The sequence below is a fragment of the Mytilus californianus genome, unplaced genomic scaffold (genome assembly GCF_021869535.1).
Source record: "Mytilus californianus isolate M0D057914Y unplaced genomic scaffold, xbMytCali1.0.p SCAF_2, whole genome shotgun sequence".
NCBI classification, from domain to species: Eukaryota; Metazoa; Mollusca; class Bivalvia; order Mytilida; family Mytilidae; genus Mytilus; species Mytilus californianus.
Window position 1 is genome coordinate 78315737 of NW_026262668.1, and position 23973 is coordinate 78339709.

The 23973-nt window shown below is 32.4% G+C and overlaps 1 protein-coding gene across 2 annotated transcripts; it reads right to left on the reverse strand.

The window, feature by feature from the left end:
• Positions 1-3336: 3336 nt before the first annotated feature.
• On the reverse strand, positions 3337-22780 carry LOC127728266 (14 kDa phosphohistidine phosphatase-like). Of its 2 annotated transcripts, none has more exons than XM_052235553.1 (3): positions 22400-22780; positions 7954-8075; positions 3337-3520 (listed from the first exon to the last, which is right to left on the reverse strand). In XM_052235553.1, exons 1-3 carry the CDS (start codon positions 22674-22676, stop codon positions 3428-3430), a joined length of 492 nt encoding a protein of 163 aa, XP_052091513.1. In that variant the 5' UTR covers positions 22677-22780; the 3' UTR covers positions 3337-3427. The 2 variants fall into 2 exon arrangements, with proteins under 2 accessions (XP_052091513.1, XP_052091512.1); XM_052235552.1 differs by having other exon boundaries at positions 7954-8078; positions 22400-22778.
• Between the last annotated feature and the right edge of the window lie 1193 nt (positions 22781-23973).

Consider the following 23973-nt stretch of genomic DNA (forward strand, 5'->3'; position numbering starts at 1 on the left):
TAACTGCGAAAATAACGTTAGACGGGTTCACGTGCATAAACAGAAATGCGCTTTAAATTGTACAATATAATTCATGTTCAGTCGACCTTTAATTATTATATCAACGACTGAAATGATTTATAAACATCTAGATTGCAGATAACACTCGAAATTAACCCGAGCTCTTTCCACACGGAATTCAAATAATTCTAGTTTGTCAATCGGTTGACTGCTTATAATGCAAAATACTAATATATCAAAAGTTTTTAAAACTAACAAAACACAATGATCGTTTCTCTATTTCCCAATGTAAATGAAATGAAACAAAAAACATTTTATATCGCAATAAGAAGAGGAGAGAATTCAACATTTCCGGATCTACTTGGAGTCTAATGACCCCCCACGTAGATAAGTTGGATATCGCGGAAGGAAGGATTAACCCGGCAGCTAGAAAGGCATTAAAGCACTGCCTTTAATAAAAAATGCATGTAATTTTTACTATTATGATTTTTATTTAGTAAAGCCTGAATCAATTGATTATACAGATTGAAATTTGAGATTCATTCCAGTTGAGCTGTAAGGGGACGACCATTTGATATTCTGGGGGGGGCCAGGAGGATTTTGAAAATAAATAACTCAGCCTTGATAATCTCAAAAATAAATGGTTTGTTCTGTGGTAGTTTGAAAATAAATTACCTGACTTGCAATGTATTGAAAATAAATAATTCAGCGTCTAATCGAAAGTATCAGATGGCACCAGATTCTTCATAAATTCCTCTTTTTTCCAAAAAAAAAATCGGGGAAACACTTCCCATATCTTTTAATAATGAAAGTATAAATATTATTTAAATATACTTGAAATATCAGTTTAACTTGAGGTTAATTGTCTCAGGAACACTTACCTCACTTTTATTAAATCAGGGCCGTAACTACATTGAGACAAATGCCTCATGTAGGAAATTTCAAAACCAAACGCTTGTCTCTATATCAAATTGTGTTCACCGTGAGTGCCTTGCAAGAAGCAAGTTCTGTTCTCCCTCAGACGTAGCCCCTGATTTTTCGGGATCAATGTTTCTTATTTATTTGTCTTTTGTTCATTGATTGCCCTTCTGTATTCTGTTAGTGTTACATTCATTTTGTAATTAAGTAATTTTATTATTAACTTGATCATGAGTTTAAAAAAACACAGCAGCTACAGACTTAACTATGTGAATTACATTTTTGCTTTATCATGCATATTTGTCTTTTGATGTTGTTCCTAGAAACTTAAGTCTTACACTGAATCTATAACGTGATTTTGCTTTGAGACCAAAATATTGTCATAAAATTATTAAAAACAGAACTTGCATTTTCAGTTTAAGAAAAGGTCTGGGGAACACCCAGAAGGCATGATTTTGCATCATTTGTTCTATAGCTTCTTGGGCCTTCAGCGGTTCAAAAACCCTTCAAAAAAAATTTTGCCTCGCTCCGCTCGGCCAAACATGTTTGCCAATACTTTTAAAAGAGCCTTACTTACAACCAAACTTTAATACTGTGTATGTATGCAATACATGTATATGCATTGGGGAATATAGAAGATTCATTTCCGCAGAGGATAATAATTAAATCTGATTAAATGATACATAATGACTTGACTATACATGAATTATTTATAATAAACAAATAATTTAAAAATTGTATGTTTTCGAATATTATAAATATAGTTGTGAAAATAAATAATCAGTCCCTTGCTTTAATGAAAATGAAAAATCTTGCTTCAATAGTGCAGAAAATAGATAATCTGTCCTCTTAGTTTACAAAAATAAATAACCGATCCAAAACAAATCCTCCTGGCCCCCCCCAGAATATCAAATGGTCGTCCCCTAATGACTATGTGGAAGTTGTTGTTCTTTGATATAGAAAATTACTTGAAAATATCAGTTTTCCAAAATTCAATAACCTTGATTCTTCAGGGAATAACCCAATACTGAAATTTGCAAAAAATTAACATTTCAGGAGCAAGAACTCCAAAATGGGTTGTCTGATTTTTAAAGTGTCAGTATAGTAGGAGATTAACATTGACCTGCTGATCAATTCTACCCTTTGTCAGATTTGCTCTTACTTCTTTAGTTTTTGAGATATAACTTATATGCCATAAACTTTGAAATTTACTAAAAATGGACATTTTAGTGACAATAACTCCAAAATTGGCCTTCCAATTTTCTGAAGATTAAGCAGCATATAGAACTTGACCTGCTGATTATTAGTACTGCTGTCAGATTTGCTCTAGCTGCTAGCTGCTTTAGTTTTTGAGATATAAACCAAAAACTGCATTTTGCCCCTATGTTCTATTTTAAGCAACAGCGGCTATGTTCATTGATAGATCAATTCCAAATATACAATTCTTAAACTAGATACCCTTAGGATTGATTGATTGTTGGTTGCTTAATGTCCAGTGGAATACCCTTAGGAACATTAAGGTAAAGTTTTGTAAAATTTGGCTCCAAATCTTCAGCGGAAATGATTTTTTAAAAAGTTTACAACCTCTGACGGATGACGACATATCCACTAAAAATGGTAAAATTTGTTATTTAAGGGCAATAACTCCTATGAGTTTTCTGACAGTTTTGTTGTAAATGGACAGTAGATAGTTCTCAACATTCTGAACATTTCATTTATGTCCCTGTCAGATTTTTTCTTTCTATTTCTATCTATAGCGATTTTCAAAATGTAAATAGACAAAAACTTGCATTTTATTTCTATGTCCTATTTTTAACCATGTTGGCCATGTTGTTTGGCAGGCTGGATCATCTGACACATCTTTTGAACAAGATATTCGAATGATGATTGTGGCTAAGTTTGGTTCCAATTAGCCCAGTAGTTTCAGAGGAATATGTCTTCAATTTTCTATTACTTTTAATGTCCCCTTGGATACCTTCCCTTGCTTCTTCCAAGAATTTTCCAGAAAATAATGTACAGTTGTGCCTTATTCAATTATCCAATAATTTTTTTAAAATTTCTATCAATTATTACAATTTCCACCTGAACTATAAGCAAAGACAAATCATTTGGTTCAGTGTTGCTTAAGTTTACTTATTTCAAAGTTAAACTGGTAGACCATGTGGAAAGGTGTCTTATATAAATTCAATTCAAAGAAACAGAAATATTGTCTGTTTACACTTTCTCGGTTTTAGGTTTATTCAAGCACATTTTCAATTGTAAATTAATATATCGCACAGAAGATCTTGAACACAATAAAGTGAGAGGACAACAGATTAATAAAAATGCTATTTTCAGGCCAGCAAATCATGGTTAATTGAAAATTTCTAAAGAGAGGATATATGCTTTCTTCAGCAATAAATAAAACTTAATAACATCTTTCTTTTTCAAGTCTTATATTTAAATAATATCTACAAATCTGCACCAAAATAAATACAAGTAAAAATGTCTTCTATTGCACAACAAAATGTCAGTATCCTTCATAACTGATAGAAATGTTCTGATATTTGTATTTCTTGTCTAACAGGGCACCAGTTATTTTGTGATCTGCTTGTCCATATGCCTGAAAGTAAAGTAGGATTGTCAATGAGACACAAGTACATCATTACAAAGTTGTATAATGATAAATAATTGCAGCAGAAGGGAAGTAACTCAAAAGATAAAACAGTGATGTGTAAATTTCTTCAAAGTTACTTCCCTTAGATTATAAGAATACAGTTCTTATTTTCATGACATTTTTTCAGTTTTTCAGTTTTGGTTTCTTGTTCATGAAACTATCTAGAATCATGTCAATAACCTTAAGTCCTTCATTTTCAATACCTCTGACATAACCTGCATAACCTGGTTGAAGTTTACTCTGAGGTCAGAACCGTCAGATGTCATGTTTTGTGGACTTGCAGGGACCTTGAATGTCACCATGTCCATCAAACATCAAAGAAATCTGAGTCTAACATTTCAACATTATACTGTTTATTATGACATTTTTAGTTGTTTTAAAAAAATCCAGAATGTGTTTTCCTACAACTGGTACATTTCAATTTGTTTAAATATTTTTTTTAATTTTTCAAACTCACATTGAGACAGCTTCTGAATGAATTTCATAATAAAACAAGTTAGCAAAGCTTTCAATTATATTTTATGCAGTGTAATTTTCAGATATTTTGAGGTGATGATATTTTCATGATAATTGTAAAATCAGGTATTATTGCCAGATTTTAATTAAAAGGAATATAGGGACTGTGTGAGTATCACAAAGAGAAAGAAGTGGTATTCTGATATCTGCTTCATATATATCTTGATGCTGTTTTTCCTATAATCGCAAAAATTAATCCCAAATTTTTGTTGGTCATTGCAAAATCGCAATTCTAAATGCTCGCAATATTTTTTTTCAATTAACAGAACATCCAAACACAAATGCAGTTTTCAAGCATGTTAAGAAATAGATATAAGAAGATGTGGTATGAGTGCCAATGAGACAACTCTCCATCCAAGTCAAAATTTATAAAAGTTATAAGAAAACCTTGAATAAACATCAAACGGATTTACAACCGTTACATATTTCACATAACTTCAATGGAACTATTAGAACAGCATCAGTTAACAGTACAAAAACCCAATTAAGTATCCAATTCATATACAATACAAGAGTGCACACTCTCAAATGTCTCGCCTTTGATTTTATGTTAATAGTTCTAAATATAAAGCTTTACTGCTAGTATCACATAAACTTAACATAATCCAAGAAAATGAAGTCAAGGTCAGATAAACCAAACCGGAAATACATGTACACCTTGCAATCATTCCATACGCCAAATATAGTTGACCTATTGCTTGTAGTTTCAAAGAAACAAACTTATTCAGGAAAACTTAACATTGACCAATGAACCATGAAAATGAGGTCAAGGTCAGATGATACCTGCTAGACAGACATATACACCTTACAATCATTCCATACACCAAATATAGTTGACCTATTGCTTTTAGTTCAAGAAAAACAGACCAAAACACAAAAACTTAACACTGAGCAATGAACCGTGAAAATGAGGTCACAGTCAAATAAAACCCGCCAGACTGACATGTACATCGTAAAATATTTCCATACACCAAATATAGTAGTTGACCTATTGCATATAGTATTGGAAAAAAAGGCCAAAACACAAAAAGTTAATTTTAACCACTGAACCATGAAAATGAGGTAAAGGTCAGATGACACCTGCCAGTTGGACATGTACACCTTATAATCATTCCATACACTATATATAGTAGACCTTTTGCTTATAGTATCTGATATATGGACTTGACCACGAAAACTTAACCTTGTTGACTGATCCATGAAATGAGGTTGAGGTCAGATGAAAACTGTCTGACAGGTATGAGGACTTTGCAAGGTACTCATATTCTAAATATAGTTATCCTATTACCCATAATAAGTGAGAATTTAACATTACAAAAAATCTTAACTTTTTTCAAGTAGTTACTGAACCATGAAAATGAGGTCAAGGACAATGGACATATAACAGATGGAAACTTCATAACATAAGGCATCTCTATACAAAGTATGAAGCATCCAGGTCTTCCACCTTCTACAATATAAAGCTTTTAAGCAGTTAGTTAACGCTTCTGCCACATCACTATCCCTATGTCTAGCTTTCTGTTACAGAAGTTGCAGGCTCAACAAAAATGATCCAAAGGAAGCAGCTTGATACGACCGAAGAGGTAGGCTTGATACAGGTCTGAATTTGGATTGTGATTAAATATTTGACACAGCATAGGTTTCTGACACAGAATGAATGTGGTCTTAGAACTTAAAAATTTGAAATTGGACATTTACCTACATCAAAAATCTCAATACATTGTTAGATTTAGCATATCAAAGAACCCCAAGAATTCAAAGCTTTGAATTAAACCCTATTGAAAGTGGTCAAGGACTAAGCAATTTATACAAAGTACACAAAAAAAAAAATGTATTAGAAAAGTATTGTTTTTAGCTCCTTATTTCTAAACTGTTAGGGCCATAACCCCTAAAATCAATCCAAACCTTCCTTTTTTGTTTTGGAATTTTGCGGTACAATTTCATAAAGACCCCAATTTTTGATATAATCAAACAAAGTTTAATTTTGGACGCTTTGGATCTCAATGTGGACCAATTTGATAATGGGGCACAAAATCCAAAATCTTAATACACAGTTAGATTCAGCATATCAAAGAACCCATATTTTCAATTTTAGTTCAAATAAATAAAATTTTAATTTGGGACCCCGATTTGGACCCACCTGAAAACAGGGCCTAAAATCAAAATCTTAATACATGTTTAGATTCAGCATATCAAAGAACCCCAAGAATTTAATTTTTGTTAAAATCAAACCTACCGGTAAGTTTAATTTAGGACCCTTTGGACCTTAATGTGGACCCAATTCGAAATCCAGGCTCTAATTCAAGAATCTAAATACACTGTTTGATTCTACATATGGAACCTTGTTGTACAATTTCATAGAGATCCATGCACTTATACACAAGTTATTGTCCTGAAACAAGAAAAATGCTTGTGTTTGGCCCTAATTCCTAAACAGTTAGGACAATAACCCCTAAAATCAATCCCAACCTTCCTTTTGTGGTATGGAACATTGTGGTACAATTTCATAGAAATCCTTTCATTTATACTCAAGTTATTGTCTGGAGACCAATGACGACGACATTGCCATACCATAATACAGTTGCAAATTTTTGCGGTCATATTAAAACCTACTAAAATAATAGCAATATGGAATAATTTTAGGAATTAAAAAATACACTATATAGACATGGAATTCTGCAAAGTGATTAAACATATTTTGGGGCTTTAGCTTTTAACTGTTTAAAAACAATGTAAAACAATGTGAGTTTTTTTTATCAATTTACTTCAAATAAGATTTAGCCAAATTTTAGATACTCTTATCTTAAATAAAAGTGTGTGTTATTTAAGGTTTCAGATATGTGTTATATATACAGCAGTTTAAAAATACTTTTTAACATGGAAACCTTATTGCTAAGAACCTAAGATAATGAACATTGTAAATATTTTGTCTGACAAGGGTAGACTGATACTTGATCAATGCATGTTATAGACATTTAAAGTAGTAGTGTCTAATATACATGATACATGTATGTACAGTATTTCATCATTACAAGGATTTAAGCATACTAATTGTTTGCTTACATACCTTGCATTATAAAATAACACAGTTCCTGAAGTGCATCTTATTTAATACACATTCACCCACAATCCATACCTGCCAACTTTTCAAAATCTCCATGGGGGATTTTAAGCTCAAGAGGACCTAATGCGCCTCTTATATTGTCATACATGTCTTTAATCTACTATTATATTGTTTGAATGAGTATATATTTGCTTAAATACCCTTTTAACTCATTTGAATGCCTGTTTTGAAGTGTTCAGTTTATATAATACAGATTTTCAAAATTCAGGTCAACACCTCTCATGGGGGATATCCCCCATAAATCGGGACAGTTGGCAGGTCTGATGTCAATCTAAGTATTGATTGATAGATGGATGCTTAGTAACAAAGGTCAAATATTAGATATATCAAAATAACAAATTAAGTTGACATGATCATGAACCCTGCTTTTTACTAGAACCAACATGATGAGCTACATTTAAATGTGGCAAACTCATAAAATAACCCTAGCACATTATTCTGACTCTTATGCCACCCAATCTTTACCCTTACTTCTTAATGCTGTGTGCATGAAGGGGGCAGTAAAACCAATTATCAAGACTTTGGTTGACCTAGCAAGGGTTCAAACCCATGACTTACCCTCAGCACTGGTAGTCATGAATTGATACTCAATATTCTTACCTTTCCAGGCTGACCCAAAATGTGTGCATTCCATATATACTTCATTTTTTTCATGTACCCATTGTAATTTTGTGTCATGAATAATTACCATCATATCCTTTCTTTCCATTATAAACTAATACTAAAATATTAAATTAACCTGAGAATGGCCATATATTGACAGTTTCTTCTTTGAAGAATCATGTTCTATCCTTCCTCCACCCATACACTCACAGTCCAAACCAGCATTTTCTATTTCTGGCACAACATCATCATAGATATCTGCTGTAAAACACAAATTAAAACAATGCTATAAGATAACTACTACTATTTAGTGGTTGTCGTTTGTTGCTGTATATCACATTTGTTTTTCGTCAATTGTTTTGTACATAAATCATGCTTTTAGTTTTCTCGTTTGAATTGTTTTATATTTGTCATTTCGTGGCCTTTTATAGCTGAAATTGTGGTATGGGTTTTGCTCATTGTTGAAGGCTATACAGTGACCTATAGTTGTTAACTTCTACGTCATTTGGTCTCTGGTGGTAAGTTGTCTCATTGGCAATCATACCACATCTTCTTTTTTCTATATTTACATATATATATATTGATATTATAAACTTTATACCTCTTGTGCGTCTTGGGAGTATATAAGCTAATTTCTAGCAGCTTGTTAAATAAATAACATACACAAACATGTTCTCAGAGGCAGTTGAATTTTTAATTGCGACTTCACAAACATTTTTGTATGTGGGGAAAATTTCAAATATTTTCTTCCAACAAATTTATATATGAACTACCAGCTGACCAGTAACATTTAGTTTGTATTTTTTCAAAAGATGGCAGCCAATAATAAACAAGAAATAAGTTTAATTTTTCAAAAAATAACATTGCTTACCATTCGAATTCCCTCCTGTTAAAAGTTAACTATACACACAGCAGGATTTAGTTAAAATTCAATTATGCTGGTGCTGAGTGAATCATTTTTACAAAAAAGGGTGAGTTTTGGTGACAACTTTCTGACTTACATAGATATATATATATATCCTGTCACTGACAATCATGTTATATCTATTGAATACACACAAAGATATTTCAGAGTGAATCATCCCCAATCATCAGCAGTGAATCACCATGAATCACCAGAAGTGAATCACTCCTAATCACCAGCAGTGAATCACACATTCAATGGCAGTGAATTACTCCCAATCACAATGTGAATCACTCCAAGTCACCAGCAGTGAATCACTCCCAATCACCAGCAGTGAATCACCCACAATCACCAGCATTCACTACAGAAGAGCAACAGGAAACATAATTTTTACATACCACTGTGACTATTACATTATTATTTTATCTGACAGAAAATGAATTTGAAAAAACATATTAATGCTTAATACATTACTCTGCCTGTTTTGTTCTAATGCAACTGTACCTGTATGCAAGTTTGCATTTACAAACTCACCAGTATGTATAAATGCCAAATGCATGCTTTGCTATAGGCAACCCCAATCCATCAAACTGATTAAAAAATAAGATAAAGTGTGCACAATTACACAGGTATGCAGTAACACTGTCAAATTCTAATCTATGTAAAATTTTGCATTAAAAAGACTTCACAAAATCAAGAAATATCAATATCCCCATAATAAAATAAGAGGTGCAGTACTTTAAATAAATGGTTAGAATACTGTAATACAAGATTTATTCAATTTCTATTCAGTGAAGACGGTGATATAGCAGGGAAAAATGAACCCCCCAAAAAAGTAAAAGATGTTAGCAAGCAACAAAATGTACTTTCTCTTATCAAATAATAGGGTCTCTGACACAAATTATTTTGACACATTCCCTCTAAATTGCTTGTGATGTAATTTGTAATGAAACAATCCCTGTTATAATTAGATATGATAAAGATGAGATTATCTGTCTATACAGAAACTTAGATTATTTAGGTTTTGCATGTCTTAAAAGAAGAAAGATAAGACTTGCAGTTATTAAGGTGCCAATGGCAATGTATAATTTATGTAAAGTTTGATAACCATGTTATTAACTAACTTAAGGGAAAGAAAGGGCTATTAATAATTTGCATCAGCAAAAAAGGTACAGCTAGTGTAAATATATTATCTTAACGTCTTTAACAAAAATGTGACTTTCAGTGCAAATCTTTGGCAAAAAACAATAGATTATAAACAAGTATTTAAAGACAGCATGTACACTGCAATCAACTAACAAGATGGAATTTTAGCTTTTGCTCACTAATGAGACCCCCTCCCCAATAAGTTAAGTATTCTGTAAACAAGAAATTGATGAGAAATGGATGTGAAAACAGATCACACAGTGAAGCATACATGCTCACATGAAGCTTGATACCAAATTTTAGGAAGCTCTGATATGTAGTTACCCATATGCATGTACATATAAAAATGGTCACATTCTATGTTTCATGTATTGGAATTCCCAACTAGAGGCAACTACAGCCTGTGTCCCTCACCTAGATCTATGTGCATCTACAACAGTGGCCCATTCTCCAGTATTGTAGACTAGAATTTTTTTGTTTGATCTTGTATTGCTGATAACTTTTCTGTTTCTATCTACTATGGGTTTTTTTCTGCAAATCACAAAAATGGGTAAAAATCATCATTCAAGTGCAGTAACTCCTATAAGTAGTGGACTGACAATTGTGGCTTTGTTGACAAATTTGTTGATCATGTCTTGCTTGTAATTTCTACTGTCTACTACTTAAGTTATTCTGAACATTGTTAATCCAGTGAGATTTATCTTTAGCAGTTGAAAAGATAATTGGCAAAACTTGAAATTTACCCCTTTTGTTCTATTTTTTAGACATGTTGGTTGGCTGCTAGGCGCAATCATCAGACATATTTTTTAAACTAGATACCCCAAATGATTGCAGAAAAATTTGGTTTTAATTGGCCCAGTACAGGAGAAGATTTTTGTAAAAGTTAATAGTGGAAGACAGACACCAAATGATAAGATTAGCTCACTTGATTCTTTGGGTCAGGTGAGCTAAAAGACAGACAGACACAATGAAGACAAACACCAAGAGATGGCATTCGGCAAGGTGGGCTTATATTAACCTCAAAATCTTGTGCATTATATTACACCTCAATAACTTGTTAACTGTAAAAGCTGCACCTATCTGTTGATAACCCAAGATAAGGTTTTGTTTAGGTTGAATACACCTCAAAATTGCAACAAAACATGTGATAAAAAGTAAATGTTGTACATCATGTACATGAAATATATACTGAAAAAAATGTTTCAGGCCCTCTTTAGGTCCATATCTAATTAATAATATCCCAATATTATATCTTTACATGCCTTAATTTTGTATCAAAAAAGATTGTGTTAAATGAAATAAAGCCCAGTAAAAAATTTGCTTTTTAATTGCAAAAGGTTTCCTTTTCTAGTTATAACCAGTAAAACTCTAATAATAGACGAACTGATAGCTGATTATAAGAGGAATCTGATGTTATTCTAACAATATAACATAATGTACTGTTACAGATGTATTACTTCACCTGTCTTTATTATCAATATTATACACAGGTGGAATATCTTGGCATTGGTAAACATGAGGCCAACAAGGTTAATATCCAATTTGTTTTAGCCAATGTCTTTATACTGATTTCTTTGGTATGTGTAACATGTGCTGTAGATTTCTTACACATTTTCTGTATTCCTGAACATCATCTTTTATAAATGTATGCAATTCAATGAACCATAACAATTAGGTCATCAGAAGAAATCTGTTAAAAGGATAAGAACTTCTTACAGAAATTCTTTACACAAAATTTTATTTATCTACATGTATAGATTGTGAGAAACTGATCTAATCATAAAAACTTTTTGTTGATCAATGAACCATAAAAAGGACTAGTAGCAATTTATAATTCAAAATACAACATATTTAGGCTTCCAAAAATTCGTAAGGGTTCCAGGATGGTTTATGAATCTAATAAATGTTTTAAAAACTTTAAATGCAGACTGTATGTAACGTTAACTGAGTCCATTTATAAGTAATATACGGAAAAATGGGATTTTTTTTTTTACAAAATTTCCTTCTAGATACTAGCTTTTGATCATAAACAAGCTTCTGTCCATGTTTGGTACAAATCCAGGATAGTTTAAGAAAGTTATTAAAATTTTAAAAACTTTAACCACAGAGTGAATGTAATGTTAACTGGCAGAAAAACTAAGTCCATTTAAAAGTAAAATACGGATAAACAGGATTTTTTTTTTTACAAAATTTACTTCTGGATACTATCTTATGATCATAAACAAGCTTCTGTCCAAGTTTGGTAGAAATCCAGGATAGTTTAAGAAAGTTATTAAAATTTTAAAAACTTTAACCACAGAGTGAATGTAATGTTAACTGGCAAAAAAACTAAGTCCATTTATAAGTAAAATACGGATAAACAGGTTATTTTTTTTAACAAAATTTACTTCTGGATACTATCTTATGATCATAAACAAGCTTCTGTCCAAGTTTGGTAGAAATCCAGGATAGTTATAGAAAGTTATAGAAAGTTATCAAAATTTTAAAAACTTTAACCTCAGAGTGAATATTTGTGGATGCCGCTGACGAAGACGATCGAATGTAGGATCGCTATGTCTCGCATTTGCAACAAAAGTCGCAGGCTCAACAAAAATGGCTGTTTAGAAAGGGTTTGTACAGAGTAGATGATCCATTTATGTTTTCTATCCTTTTTAGAACAATCAGCAACATTTTAATGTAATACTTGAATTTTGTACAATTTATATCAGTTTCATTTCCTAAGTACAAAATGTATTTAATATTTAATAAAATTATCAAAATCACTAATCTGCCTAATCTTAGATCAACTTAAATTCAAAACTATGTATATACTTCTACGACTGATAATGGAAATCAGTATATTTATAGTACACTAAAGTACTTTCATCTGAATCAATGTATTACAATAAGTTTCAACTTCAATTCTCAAATTTTTACAATGATATACATGTATTTGTACTTTTTTTTTATTCCAAAAAGTATTTTTTTTTAGGGTTTTTTTGATTTTCATGATATATGAAACAAGAATGTGTCCATAGTACATGGATGCCCCACTTGCACTATCATTTTCTATGTTAAGTGGACCATGAAATTGGGGTCAAAACTCTAATTTGGCATTAAAATTAGAAAGATCATATCATAGGGAACATGTGTACTAAGTTTTAAGTTGATTGGACTTCAACTTCATCAATAAATTGCTTCACTGGGCGCAGCTGGATACAACCGCAGATGTCCAACCCTGAAAAGTTGGGGCCAAAATGGACACAATATTCACGCTTGATACAGGTCTGAATTTGGATTGTAATTAAATTTTTGACACATAATAGGTTTCTCACCCAGAATAACTGTAGTCAAAGAACTTCAAAATGGTTATATGATTTCAATTTATTCAATATTTTGCTTTTGTGCAATACACTATGCTGTTGCTAAATTGAACCCACCCCCCCCAAAAAAAAATGTTTACCCTTTTTTTGCTTTTGTGCAATACACTATGCTATTGAATATTAACCCCCAAAAAAAAATATTTGAAGAAATTTTCTTTTAATTTCTGAAATCTGAAACGAGAATAAAATGCTCCGCTGGGGCGCAGCTTGATACGACCGCAGAGGTCGAACCCTGAACAGTTGGGGCAAGTATGGACACAACATTCAAGCTTGATACAGCACTGAATTTGGATTGTAATTAAATATTTGACACAGCATAGGTTTCTGACACAGAATGAAAGTGGTCTAAGAACTTAAAAATTTTCAATTTACCTATTCATACATGTGATGGACTGTGAAACTCAGATCAGGAGATTGGGAAATTTTGGTCAGGAGATTAGGACTCAGATCAGGAGGTTTTTAATCGACATTAATTTTGTTGTAAATGTAACCGTGTGCTGTAAAAATGGTCTTTTAAAGTGTGTTTTCTTCAACTTTCCAACCAATTTATTATGTTTATAGTACCCTTGTACTTATAAAGTTTCTCCATCTTTATATTCTACATGTTCAATCTAACATTGTTTTTTTCCAGTACGTTCTTTAAATTTTTTACTTCATATTCTATAAAACAATCATTGCAACCAGAACATTTGTTTAGCTGTCTGCAAATAGTTTTTATTTTTTATTTTTTTCTCTTGCAAATAGTTTTTATTTGCAAACTCAGAAATTCATTCTATCTGTAAAGTTAGGGTCATAGTTATTATATAAATTTCAATTTAAGCTTTAAAAGGAAGTATAGAATCCTCAAATAATTTTCAAATTATTATTTTTTTATTTGTCCTAAGACATTTAAAATCATTTAATAACCATCTTTTTATGATTATTTGTTCAATTTATATTTTATTTATATTCTTTTAAAAATTTTCATTATTAAAAGGAAAGTAACTTAAAAAAGGATAAATCAAGGGAAGTAACCCAATAAATACACAGTTTTTGTTACACAACGGCAGTTAGCCTGAGGTAAAAATCGTTGCTTACCAGTATGTTTGACACCCAAGCTGACAAGTGAAGCCATATAATTATGCATGTTAATTGATTTACAGGTAAAATATAACTTCAGGTAATGTCAGTTACACCAGATGCCTGAGATGTTATGTTGGGCAGAAATTTTTCATTCATGAAAAATTTCATACACGGGATTTTTTCAACGGGAGGTCGGGAGGAGACCCCTGAAAACGGGATTATTGTACTCCCGTCGGGAGGTTCACATGTATGCCTATTCAAACCATATCATTATTATTTGCTTTTATATATAAATCAGAAATAACCAATTTAAAATGGAAAATGTTAAAGAAAAAAAAGGAAAAAAAAAATCCCCCCCCCCCAATTTTTTGAACCCCCTTATGATTCATCGCCCCCAAACTCAATCCCAGCTTTCCCTTTGTGGTATGGTACCTTGCAGTACAATTTCAGAGAGATTCATACACTTGAACACAAGTTATTGTCTGGAAACTAGAAAAATGCTTGTTTTTTGGCCCCTTTTTGGCCCCAAATTCCTAAACGTTTAGGGCAATTACCCCCAAACTCAATTCCAGCTTTCCCTTTGTGATATGGAACCTTGCAGTACAATTTCATAAAGATCCATACACTTACACACAAGTTATTGTCCTGAAACTAGAAAAATGCATGTTTTTTTTGCCCTTTTATGGCCCCTAATTACTAAAATTTTGAGGGAAAACCCCCAAAATCAATCCCAGCCTTCCCTTTGTGATATGGAACCTTGTAGTACAATTTCATAAAGATCCATACACTTACAAACAAGTTATTGTCATGAAACTAGAAAAATGCTTGTTTTTGCCCCTTTTTGGCCCCTAATTCCTAATATTTGGAGGAAATTACCCCAAAAATCAATCCCAGTATTCCCTTTGTGATATGGAACCTTGTAGTACAATTTCATAAAGATCCATACACTTACAAACAAGTTATTGTCATGAAACTAGAAAAATGCTTGTTTTTTGCCCCTTTTTGGCCCCTAATTCCTAAAATTTGGAGACAATTACCCCCAAAATCAATCCCAGCATTCCCTTTGTGATATGGAACCTTGTGGTACAATGTCAGAGAGATCCATACACTTACACACAAGTTATGTCTGGAAGTTACAAAAATGCTTATTTTTGGCCCCTTTTGGCCCCTAATTCCTTAACTGTTAGTACCATAACCCCCAAAATCAATCCCCACCTTCCTTTTGTGGTATTGAACCTTATGGTAAAATTTCAATGAGATCCATTCACTCAAACTAAAGTTAGAGTGCGAAAACTAATGTGTATTCGGACGACGACGCTGGACGACGACGACGCCAACGTCATACCAATATACGACCACAAAAATATTTTTGCGGTCGTATAAAAATTGTCCCCCCCTCCAATTTTGTTCACCTCCCCCCTTTCCCTTATTCCCAAAAAAATTCCTTCCCTCAAGATATGGTCAGTATCTCAATTCAAATATCTAATGGAGTTTGCAACCATAACTACCCTTTTAAATACATCATAAAAGTTTTAAAATATAAAATGACATACATAGTCATGGCTAAAATAGTTATTAATTAATAGCAACTGCTAAAAATAAATTGACAGTTAATCACCTCAAGACAATCATCATTTTTTAATACATAATTTACAAGCAGTATAAGGGAGGTAATCAAACAGTGTTATTTAAATTGATTTTGATTACCTCCCATACACTGCTTTTAAATTGTCTCAATTGTCCTTTAACCAGAAAAACCTTTGTTTTTTCCCTTTTTTTTGCCCCTAATTCCTTGATGGTTTGAGCCATAACCCCCCAAAGTCAATCCTAACCATCCCTTTGTAGTATGGAAACTTGTGGTATAATTTCAGCGAGATTCATACACTTTAACACAAGTTTTTGTCTGGAAACTACAAAAATGCTTATTTGGGCCCCTTTTTTGGCCACTAATTCCTAAACAGTTGGGACCATAACCCTCAAAATCAATCCCAACCTTCCTTTAGTGGTTATAAACCTTGTGTTAAAATTTTATTGATTTCTATTTACTAATACTAAAGTTATTATCCGGAAACCATCTGTCTTCGGAATGACGCTGACGACGACGTGATACCAATATACGACCAAAAAAATTTTAATTTTTGCAGTCGTATAAAAACTACCTTGACCAAAAACTTTAACCTGAAGCAGAATAGACGGACAAACAGACGCAAGAGACCAAAAACATAATGCCCCTCTACTATTGTAGGTGGGGCATAAATAAGTTTGTAGGCTTTTGATTTGGTTGGTTTTTTTTATTATTCTGTTCAGAGAATTAAAGGGTTGTACTGATTTAAACTAATCAATAATTTTAGTCAGATGCCATAGAAAGAGTTATACATAGTTAAATTTGTACATAAACTTGGATGGATGTTCTTTTTTGGATTTTGTTCATTTGAAAAGGTTTGTAAATAAATTAAACACATTGTGATTTATAAAAATAATCTTTGAAAATAGTATTGTTACCATTATAAGTATATGTTTCTTTATAGGCATTCTGTCATTTCATATCAAATATTTTTTTAAAGATGTGGCAAAGTTCCAGTTTTGCTACTGAAAACAAAACAAAATACAGTATTTGGATCAAAGAGCAGAAAAGGTGGAAAATGCTTGACTTGAGCTCTATTTAAAGTTCAATGAAATCTGATACTGGTTTGGGAGGATGGACTAACAAAGAATTAGCAAGGGTCAAAGAACCATTGTAAATATCATATCATTAATTCCTCTGAAAAAGTTACTCATATCTTCATGCTGCCATCAACATTACTTTAAATGTTTGCCTCACATATTCTATTTTGCAACACAACTGTAAGATTTATAATTCTGGAACACGAATTTCTAAAACAGAAAAAAAAAACCAACTGTCAAAAGGTATGCTGCAAAAACAAAAACTAGGTTCAGTGTACTTACTCTTGTGACCTTGACCTAACTAATTCATTCATAAACAACTCAGGAAACTGTCAGAGAGTATTACTTTTACTACTGATTGTAAACAAAATTAACTACAGATGTTTCTGTAATGAGGAACTCCTGTCTGAGGGGCTCGCTTGGGGCTTCTGAGGTAAATCATTTAATGAACAAACAGATCAGAACCTGTCAATAATTCAATCATGAAATTCACCAAGATGCAGACATTTTCATAAAACAGTTTACAGCAAAAAATAAAAACTTCACTAGAAACATATTCTTACTAAATCAAATTCTGGTTAGTTGAAGCAATATTAATCTCCCACATTTTTTGCCAAATGTGAAAATAAATATAATTCTGGTCTTTTTTTGGCAATCAATCAAACAAAAATTGTGCATATTTTTTAAACTTCAACTTATCTTTAGATATAGTTGAAATAAAGTTCCATGAAGGTCCCATCAAACTTATCTATTTTCAATCCATATGCATTTCAAGCAAAGCTGAATAAAGGGGAACAAATTGATAAGAACAAGAATAAGAATAAGAATATTTATTATTCCAATCAAGGGCCCTTGATGGGCAGCATAACATGTACACATAAAACAATACATCATGATTTGTAACAGAAAAACAAATTGATACATGCAACTGCATCAAATGGAAAGTTTAATTACAAATGTAGTATATATGGATACATAATATAGTGCTAAACCTAGTATAGTCTTTGACGTAGGGTGAGACTTGTATGAGAATGTAGAATGGTTCACCCTAAACACACCTGCTGTAAAAAGTAAAAGCAGGAGTTGTCCAAGTCATTCAGTAGAAAATATAAGGTCCCAAAAAAGACACCATATTGGATTTCAGATGTACATATGCATGTAGCTGACATCAATCTTTCTTATATCTAGATGAAGATAAAAGGTTAGCTAAGATTTGAATTTAGGATATAACATTGCTCTATTCTTAACACGATGTTATAAGATTCTAAAGATAATATGTTACACTGTAAGATTACAGTAAGATTTTGTAATATAATTCAAGTCTTGTAGTAATACAAATCTTATTGTGTGTACTGGCCTCTCTATTATAATATCAATATTCAAAGTGAACAAGTAAATTTCATTTGCATTAGAACATGTAGCAACTTCACATATATCATTGCATAAAAACATGATTTCGTTACTAGAAAATAGATTTTGAACTGAAAAGGCCATTTTGATATGAACCCATCTTAAAAGACTGAGCAATAAATAAGGAATAAGGAATAAACATTTCACATGCTAGTTCACAAGGTAACAGTCTGCAGGAACACAAGTCACCCTACAGACATATTATCCCGACTGCAGGCCAAGCAGTCTTTGCATTTACTCTTAAATTCTGCATGATTAGCAGAGGAGCAGCAAATACCAATTATCAAGTCTTTGACTTGACATACATGTAGCTGGGGATCAAACCCACAATCTCCTGCACTTTGAGTCCAGCACTCTCCCATGACCTAGCTTGGGATCAAACCCACAATCTCCTGCACTTTGAGTCCAGCACACTCCCATAACTTTGCTGGGGATCAAACCCACAAATCCTGCACACTGAGTCCAGCACACTCCCATGACCTAGCTGGGGATCAAACCCACAATTCCTGCACACTGAGTCCAGCACACTCCAATGACCTAGCCGGGGATCAAACCCACACTCTCCTGCACACTGAGTCCAGCACACTCCAATGACCTAGCTGGGGATCAAACCCACAATTCCTGCACACTGAGTCCAGCACATTCCCATGACCTAGCTGGGGATCAAACCCACAATTCCTGCACACTGAGTCCAGCACACTCCAATGACCTAGCTGGGGATCAAACTCACACTCTCCTGCACACTGAGTCCTGCACACTCCAATGACCTAGCTGGGGATCAAACCCACAATTCCTGCACACTGAGTCCAGCACATTCCAATGACCTAGCTGTGGATCAAACCCACAAACTCTTCCCCTATAATATATTTGTATGCAAGACACAATGATTTAATATCAACATTTAAAATTATAACCTACATGTATATATCAATTCTTAAATATATACAACAAAAAGATCAAAATGAGAATTTTTAGACTTGATTGCTTCAGATCTAGAATTTTATATTACATGTACCATTAAAGGTTGGGTTTGTAGTGCCTTTATTTTAAATCTTGTAAGCAAATGTTTTCAATGATCTAAGTACACAATGATGTTTAGTTTAAAATGAGATTTCTACATTGTAACACAATATTACAATGCTAAGATGGTAATATAAAATTTTTAGAAAATGTAACTCCGATTGCAAATTGTTGTTAAGTAAATTGTAACATTCCATGTTTTAAATTAATAGTTCCTTAATGTACCTCATTTTGATGGAATCATTATAATTTACTTAGTACTAACAGCAACAACACACAGCTAATTTTTCCAATGGAACTTCAAAGGAATACTGAGGATTACATCATTGGAAGTTTTGGTTTCATCATTCCACTCTTAATAACATATGGTTATACACCTACATCCATAATTACATAATCTTATGGAATGAAAGAACTCAGTAATCAGGGCAAAAACATTTCAAGATGGGATTGTCATAATTTCACATTTTTATAACTTTTAGCTAGCATATTGTACACTCATAATGTACATACATCATGTATATCAACTTATCTTTCTAGCTTTTAAACAGCTGAGGAATGGCAATTCACCCGTAATTGGAAAACACTTGCAAATTTGAGTGGTGAATAAACTAAAAACAGAGTCTGAGTTATCAGTATGAGAGGTTATTGTCAATAAATTTGAACATTTGACTTTGTACCATAATGGCCTTTACCGGTATCTTTTAAAAGAATATTGGTACATTTTGATCTTCCTTTATATATACTTGCCGTCAAAGCTTTATAAACATATAACCACATGTACAAAAAATGTAGATCATATCTTCAAAGTTACAAAGTTACTTTATGTTAGAAATAACTGCATGTATGTCTAACAGCATAATGCCTTGAACTGTTTTGTACAAATACTACAAATATAAATGTACATGTTCTAAGCAGGTTTAAGTATTCTTTACTATTGCAAACTTAGTTTACCTAAATGTATGGTTTAGTTTGATGGTAAATGTGTCTTTTCTGATATCTTTGTGTTGTTGGATTGCTGTCTTATTGATACAAGTATATATAAATGTACCCAACATTTTCTTACATGTACATTAATATTTTAAGGATATATATTGGTCCAGTGATTTAATAGGAAATTTTTTAAACAGGTACATGTAAGTAATACAGGACTGATAAAAAAAGCCAAGTGATGTCAGCTGCAAGCACACATTTGATAAAAGAAGCCAAGTGTTTTCAGCTGCAAGCACTTGCATGAACCAAGTCAGCTTAAAAAAGTCAACAAGTACCAACAATGTACATTTTGTGTACCATGATGAGCAAAAAAAGTTTCAGATAATATTTGAGTCAAATAAAAACTAAATATTCAAATATCTTAAAAATCAAGTTGCAAATAGAACATGACTAAAAGAGATGTTTTAAGAAAAGAAACATGATTTGATATTTTTTTTTATATTTATGAATAAAAGTAGAAGTGATTATTAATTTTGGCCTTGAATTACATAGTACATTTTGGTTATATGCATCATGCAACAAGTATCAGGTACATGTATGTATTTATCACATTTCAGCTGTACTGTCCTAACCAAGTTTTAGCTCTCTGAGTTCCTAATGAGTTTTCCTATCTTTTAAGATTTATGTATCAAAATCTGTACTTGGTGTTTTTCTATTTTATAAATAATTGTTTTTGTCACTTGTATTGAACTAAAAAAAATGTAACACCTAGGTTACCTTGCCAATATCACCCAATAAAAATAAGTATGTTATATACATGTATGGGAACATGTCTTAGACAGTAACTAAACAAAAAAAGAAAAGAAAACTTTTTTCTACAGTACTTAGACAAGTGTTCCATTAAACTACATGTATTTATCAGAATTATGAACTCCCTAAGGCAAAGTTGACCTTTGATGGATTTGGCTATTATTTCAGATCCTTTTTGGTCATATCCTCGTAGCTCTTCAACTGTTTCTGTTCTTATACATGCTTGGCTTTCAAATATTCTACTTGAAAGAGGTTTCCTGATGAAGGTAAATCCAGAGAAGCGCTTCGGACGCTTGAAATTTATAAAATGTTGATTTAACTTTTTAAACAACCTGACGGCAAACTACCTTATGGTTTTCTTTTTTCTCTTATTTTGTAAAACATCTTAAAGAGCATATGATGTCTTAGCTGCTGAACCATAGCTCATAGGTCCTTATGATATTTTTTGACAATTTGCGGACCACAGAGCTACAAATTTTTCCTATTTTAAAAAGTTCAGAATATGCGACCTACGTTCAGGTCACACTTATTTCCCAAATTTCTATTACTTATCACATGTGCATAGCTTGTCAATCTATATAGTTCGTTTTGTTAGATACTTTTCTATTATATTTGTATATAATTGTGCGCAGCTAATGATTTCCCACAAATTTGTATCTGATTACATCAACAAGGATCATATTATTTCCCATAAATTTTTATCCTGGAGTTACTGCAGAATACTGAAAAGAATGATGACAATTAAAAACAAACATGTGTAACCCGAAGAGCATGATTCTCAATACCAAATCACTTTGTTTCCTCCTGGACTTGAACCCGGGACCTCTGTGTTACAAGTCAGCACTATAACCGACTGAGCTTAAGTAGTACTTCCTTAACTCAACCACTTACGGCTGGCTACTACTGAAGAGCAGCAATCCCGTCACACATACAAAATCCACTTGTTCACCAGACTTGGAAGCTTATCAGGTAGTACCTGTATCATATTAGGTTAAGCTTTAAATGGCCTGGAGTCAAGAAGAAAGAAAGCTGTTGAACAGATATAAATTCCTGTTTTCTGTAATGATATGCAAGACATTAAACAGTTATTATTATTGGAACTTGATTTTCATTTTCTCCTAGAAAAATAAGGGCAAAATCTTTGGAAAGGTGTGGTGATATGTGTTCATTTACGGCATGATGCATATCATGCATGTAATAGAGAAAAAAATGTACACCGGCACCCCCTTTTTTTTTTTTATAAAATTCTAAGTTATGATGTGCGTTCTTACCGTGATAATTAGCTTTACCAGAACCTCTGACAATATGTTTAAATTCTCTGTCTTTGTCTGGATCGTGCACTTTTATCAGAATGTATTTAAATTTTCCATGTGAATCAATTTTAACATCAGGAATATTTGTAAACTTCGGGTTTCTGTGCGCGGAAGGTGAGGCGATATCAGTGGCTGCTACCGCCATTGTTTTGCTTTGTTGTCGAAAAATTGATAATGTTCCAAAACAATAATAAAGCAATCTTCCTGAGTCAGCTACAAATGTTCTGTAAAGCATTCATGGACTTCCAGCATTGATAGGAAAAGTGTTTTCCAAAGTAAATGTTTTGATTGGCTGAAAATGGGATTCCCTTTTGTGGAGCGAAGTAAAAAGGACATCAATTACGGTTACAGTAATGAAATTGTATCCGTAGAATAATTAACAAAATAGACTAACGATAAACAATTCCGTAACGTAGTTCAACTGACTGTTAATTAAAAGTAGAGACATATAATACGTCTCTGGTTGTATTATATGTCTCTGATAATAGGCAGCGGCTCTGGCAAAATCTCTGAGGGCAAAATAGCCTCTTTGATGCTGTTGTACAGGTACCGGCAAAATAGCCTCCTTAGCGCTATTTTGCACACAAGGACTCGGTTAGCAGATTAACATTTTGTTGATCAATGTTTTTCAAATGTTTTTTCGTATTTCCTGTATATTTGTATTACATTATTACCGTTTTTAACGTTGTCATCAATATTTCTTTGTTTTCTTAAAAGGATTTTTCAGAATACGGATATGGATAGTAAACTGCACACTGCTAGAAAACAAAGACATATTGATCCGGCCGTCGGGTGATCTTACACTGACACACCGCGTTCTCATGGGATAATTATTACATCTCTTGTCAAATTTATATGAGTTTTTGTTTAATTGGCTCATCAGTTTTTTTTTAAACTTTAATGTATCTACACCAGCCAAATAGTATTTTTCGAGGTACAATTTCCTACTGCCGTAAAAATTGACTTGTTAGAAAATAATCGGAAATTGGTCTCCATTACAAAGATGACATTTCTATTATTTTTATCAACGTTATTCCAACTCCCTGTTAATATTGGTAGTCTGTAGTTTGTGGTTCTATATTTACATAAAACAATACTTTCGTGCAGATCCAAAATCTCAAAATATTTTTGAAAATTTAATTCTAACTTAAAGATTCTGTAATTCACTGCTTTTGTAGACTCTTTTAATTGTGTATTCCAGTACTGTTTGAATTGGTCTTGTAATAGCAGCTTTAGGGTATTTATTGACCATATACAATTAACAAAACTTCGATTACTCCAAATATTTGAAGACCGACATTCATTTAATGTATTTTCAACCTTACTTACAAACTGACAAGAGTGCACACACGCTGAAATGTCTCGCCTGCTTTACTGGCCATTGATTTTATTTTGAAAGTCTTAAAGATAAAAGTTTAACTAAAAGCATCACAGAAACTCAGGTCAGATAAATGCAATCAAACAGACATATACACCTTACAATTTTTTTATACACAAAATATATTTGACCTATTGCTTATGATATTTGAAAA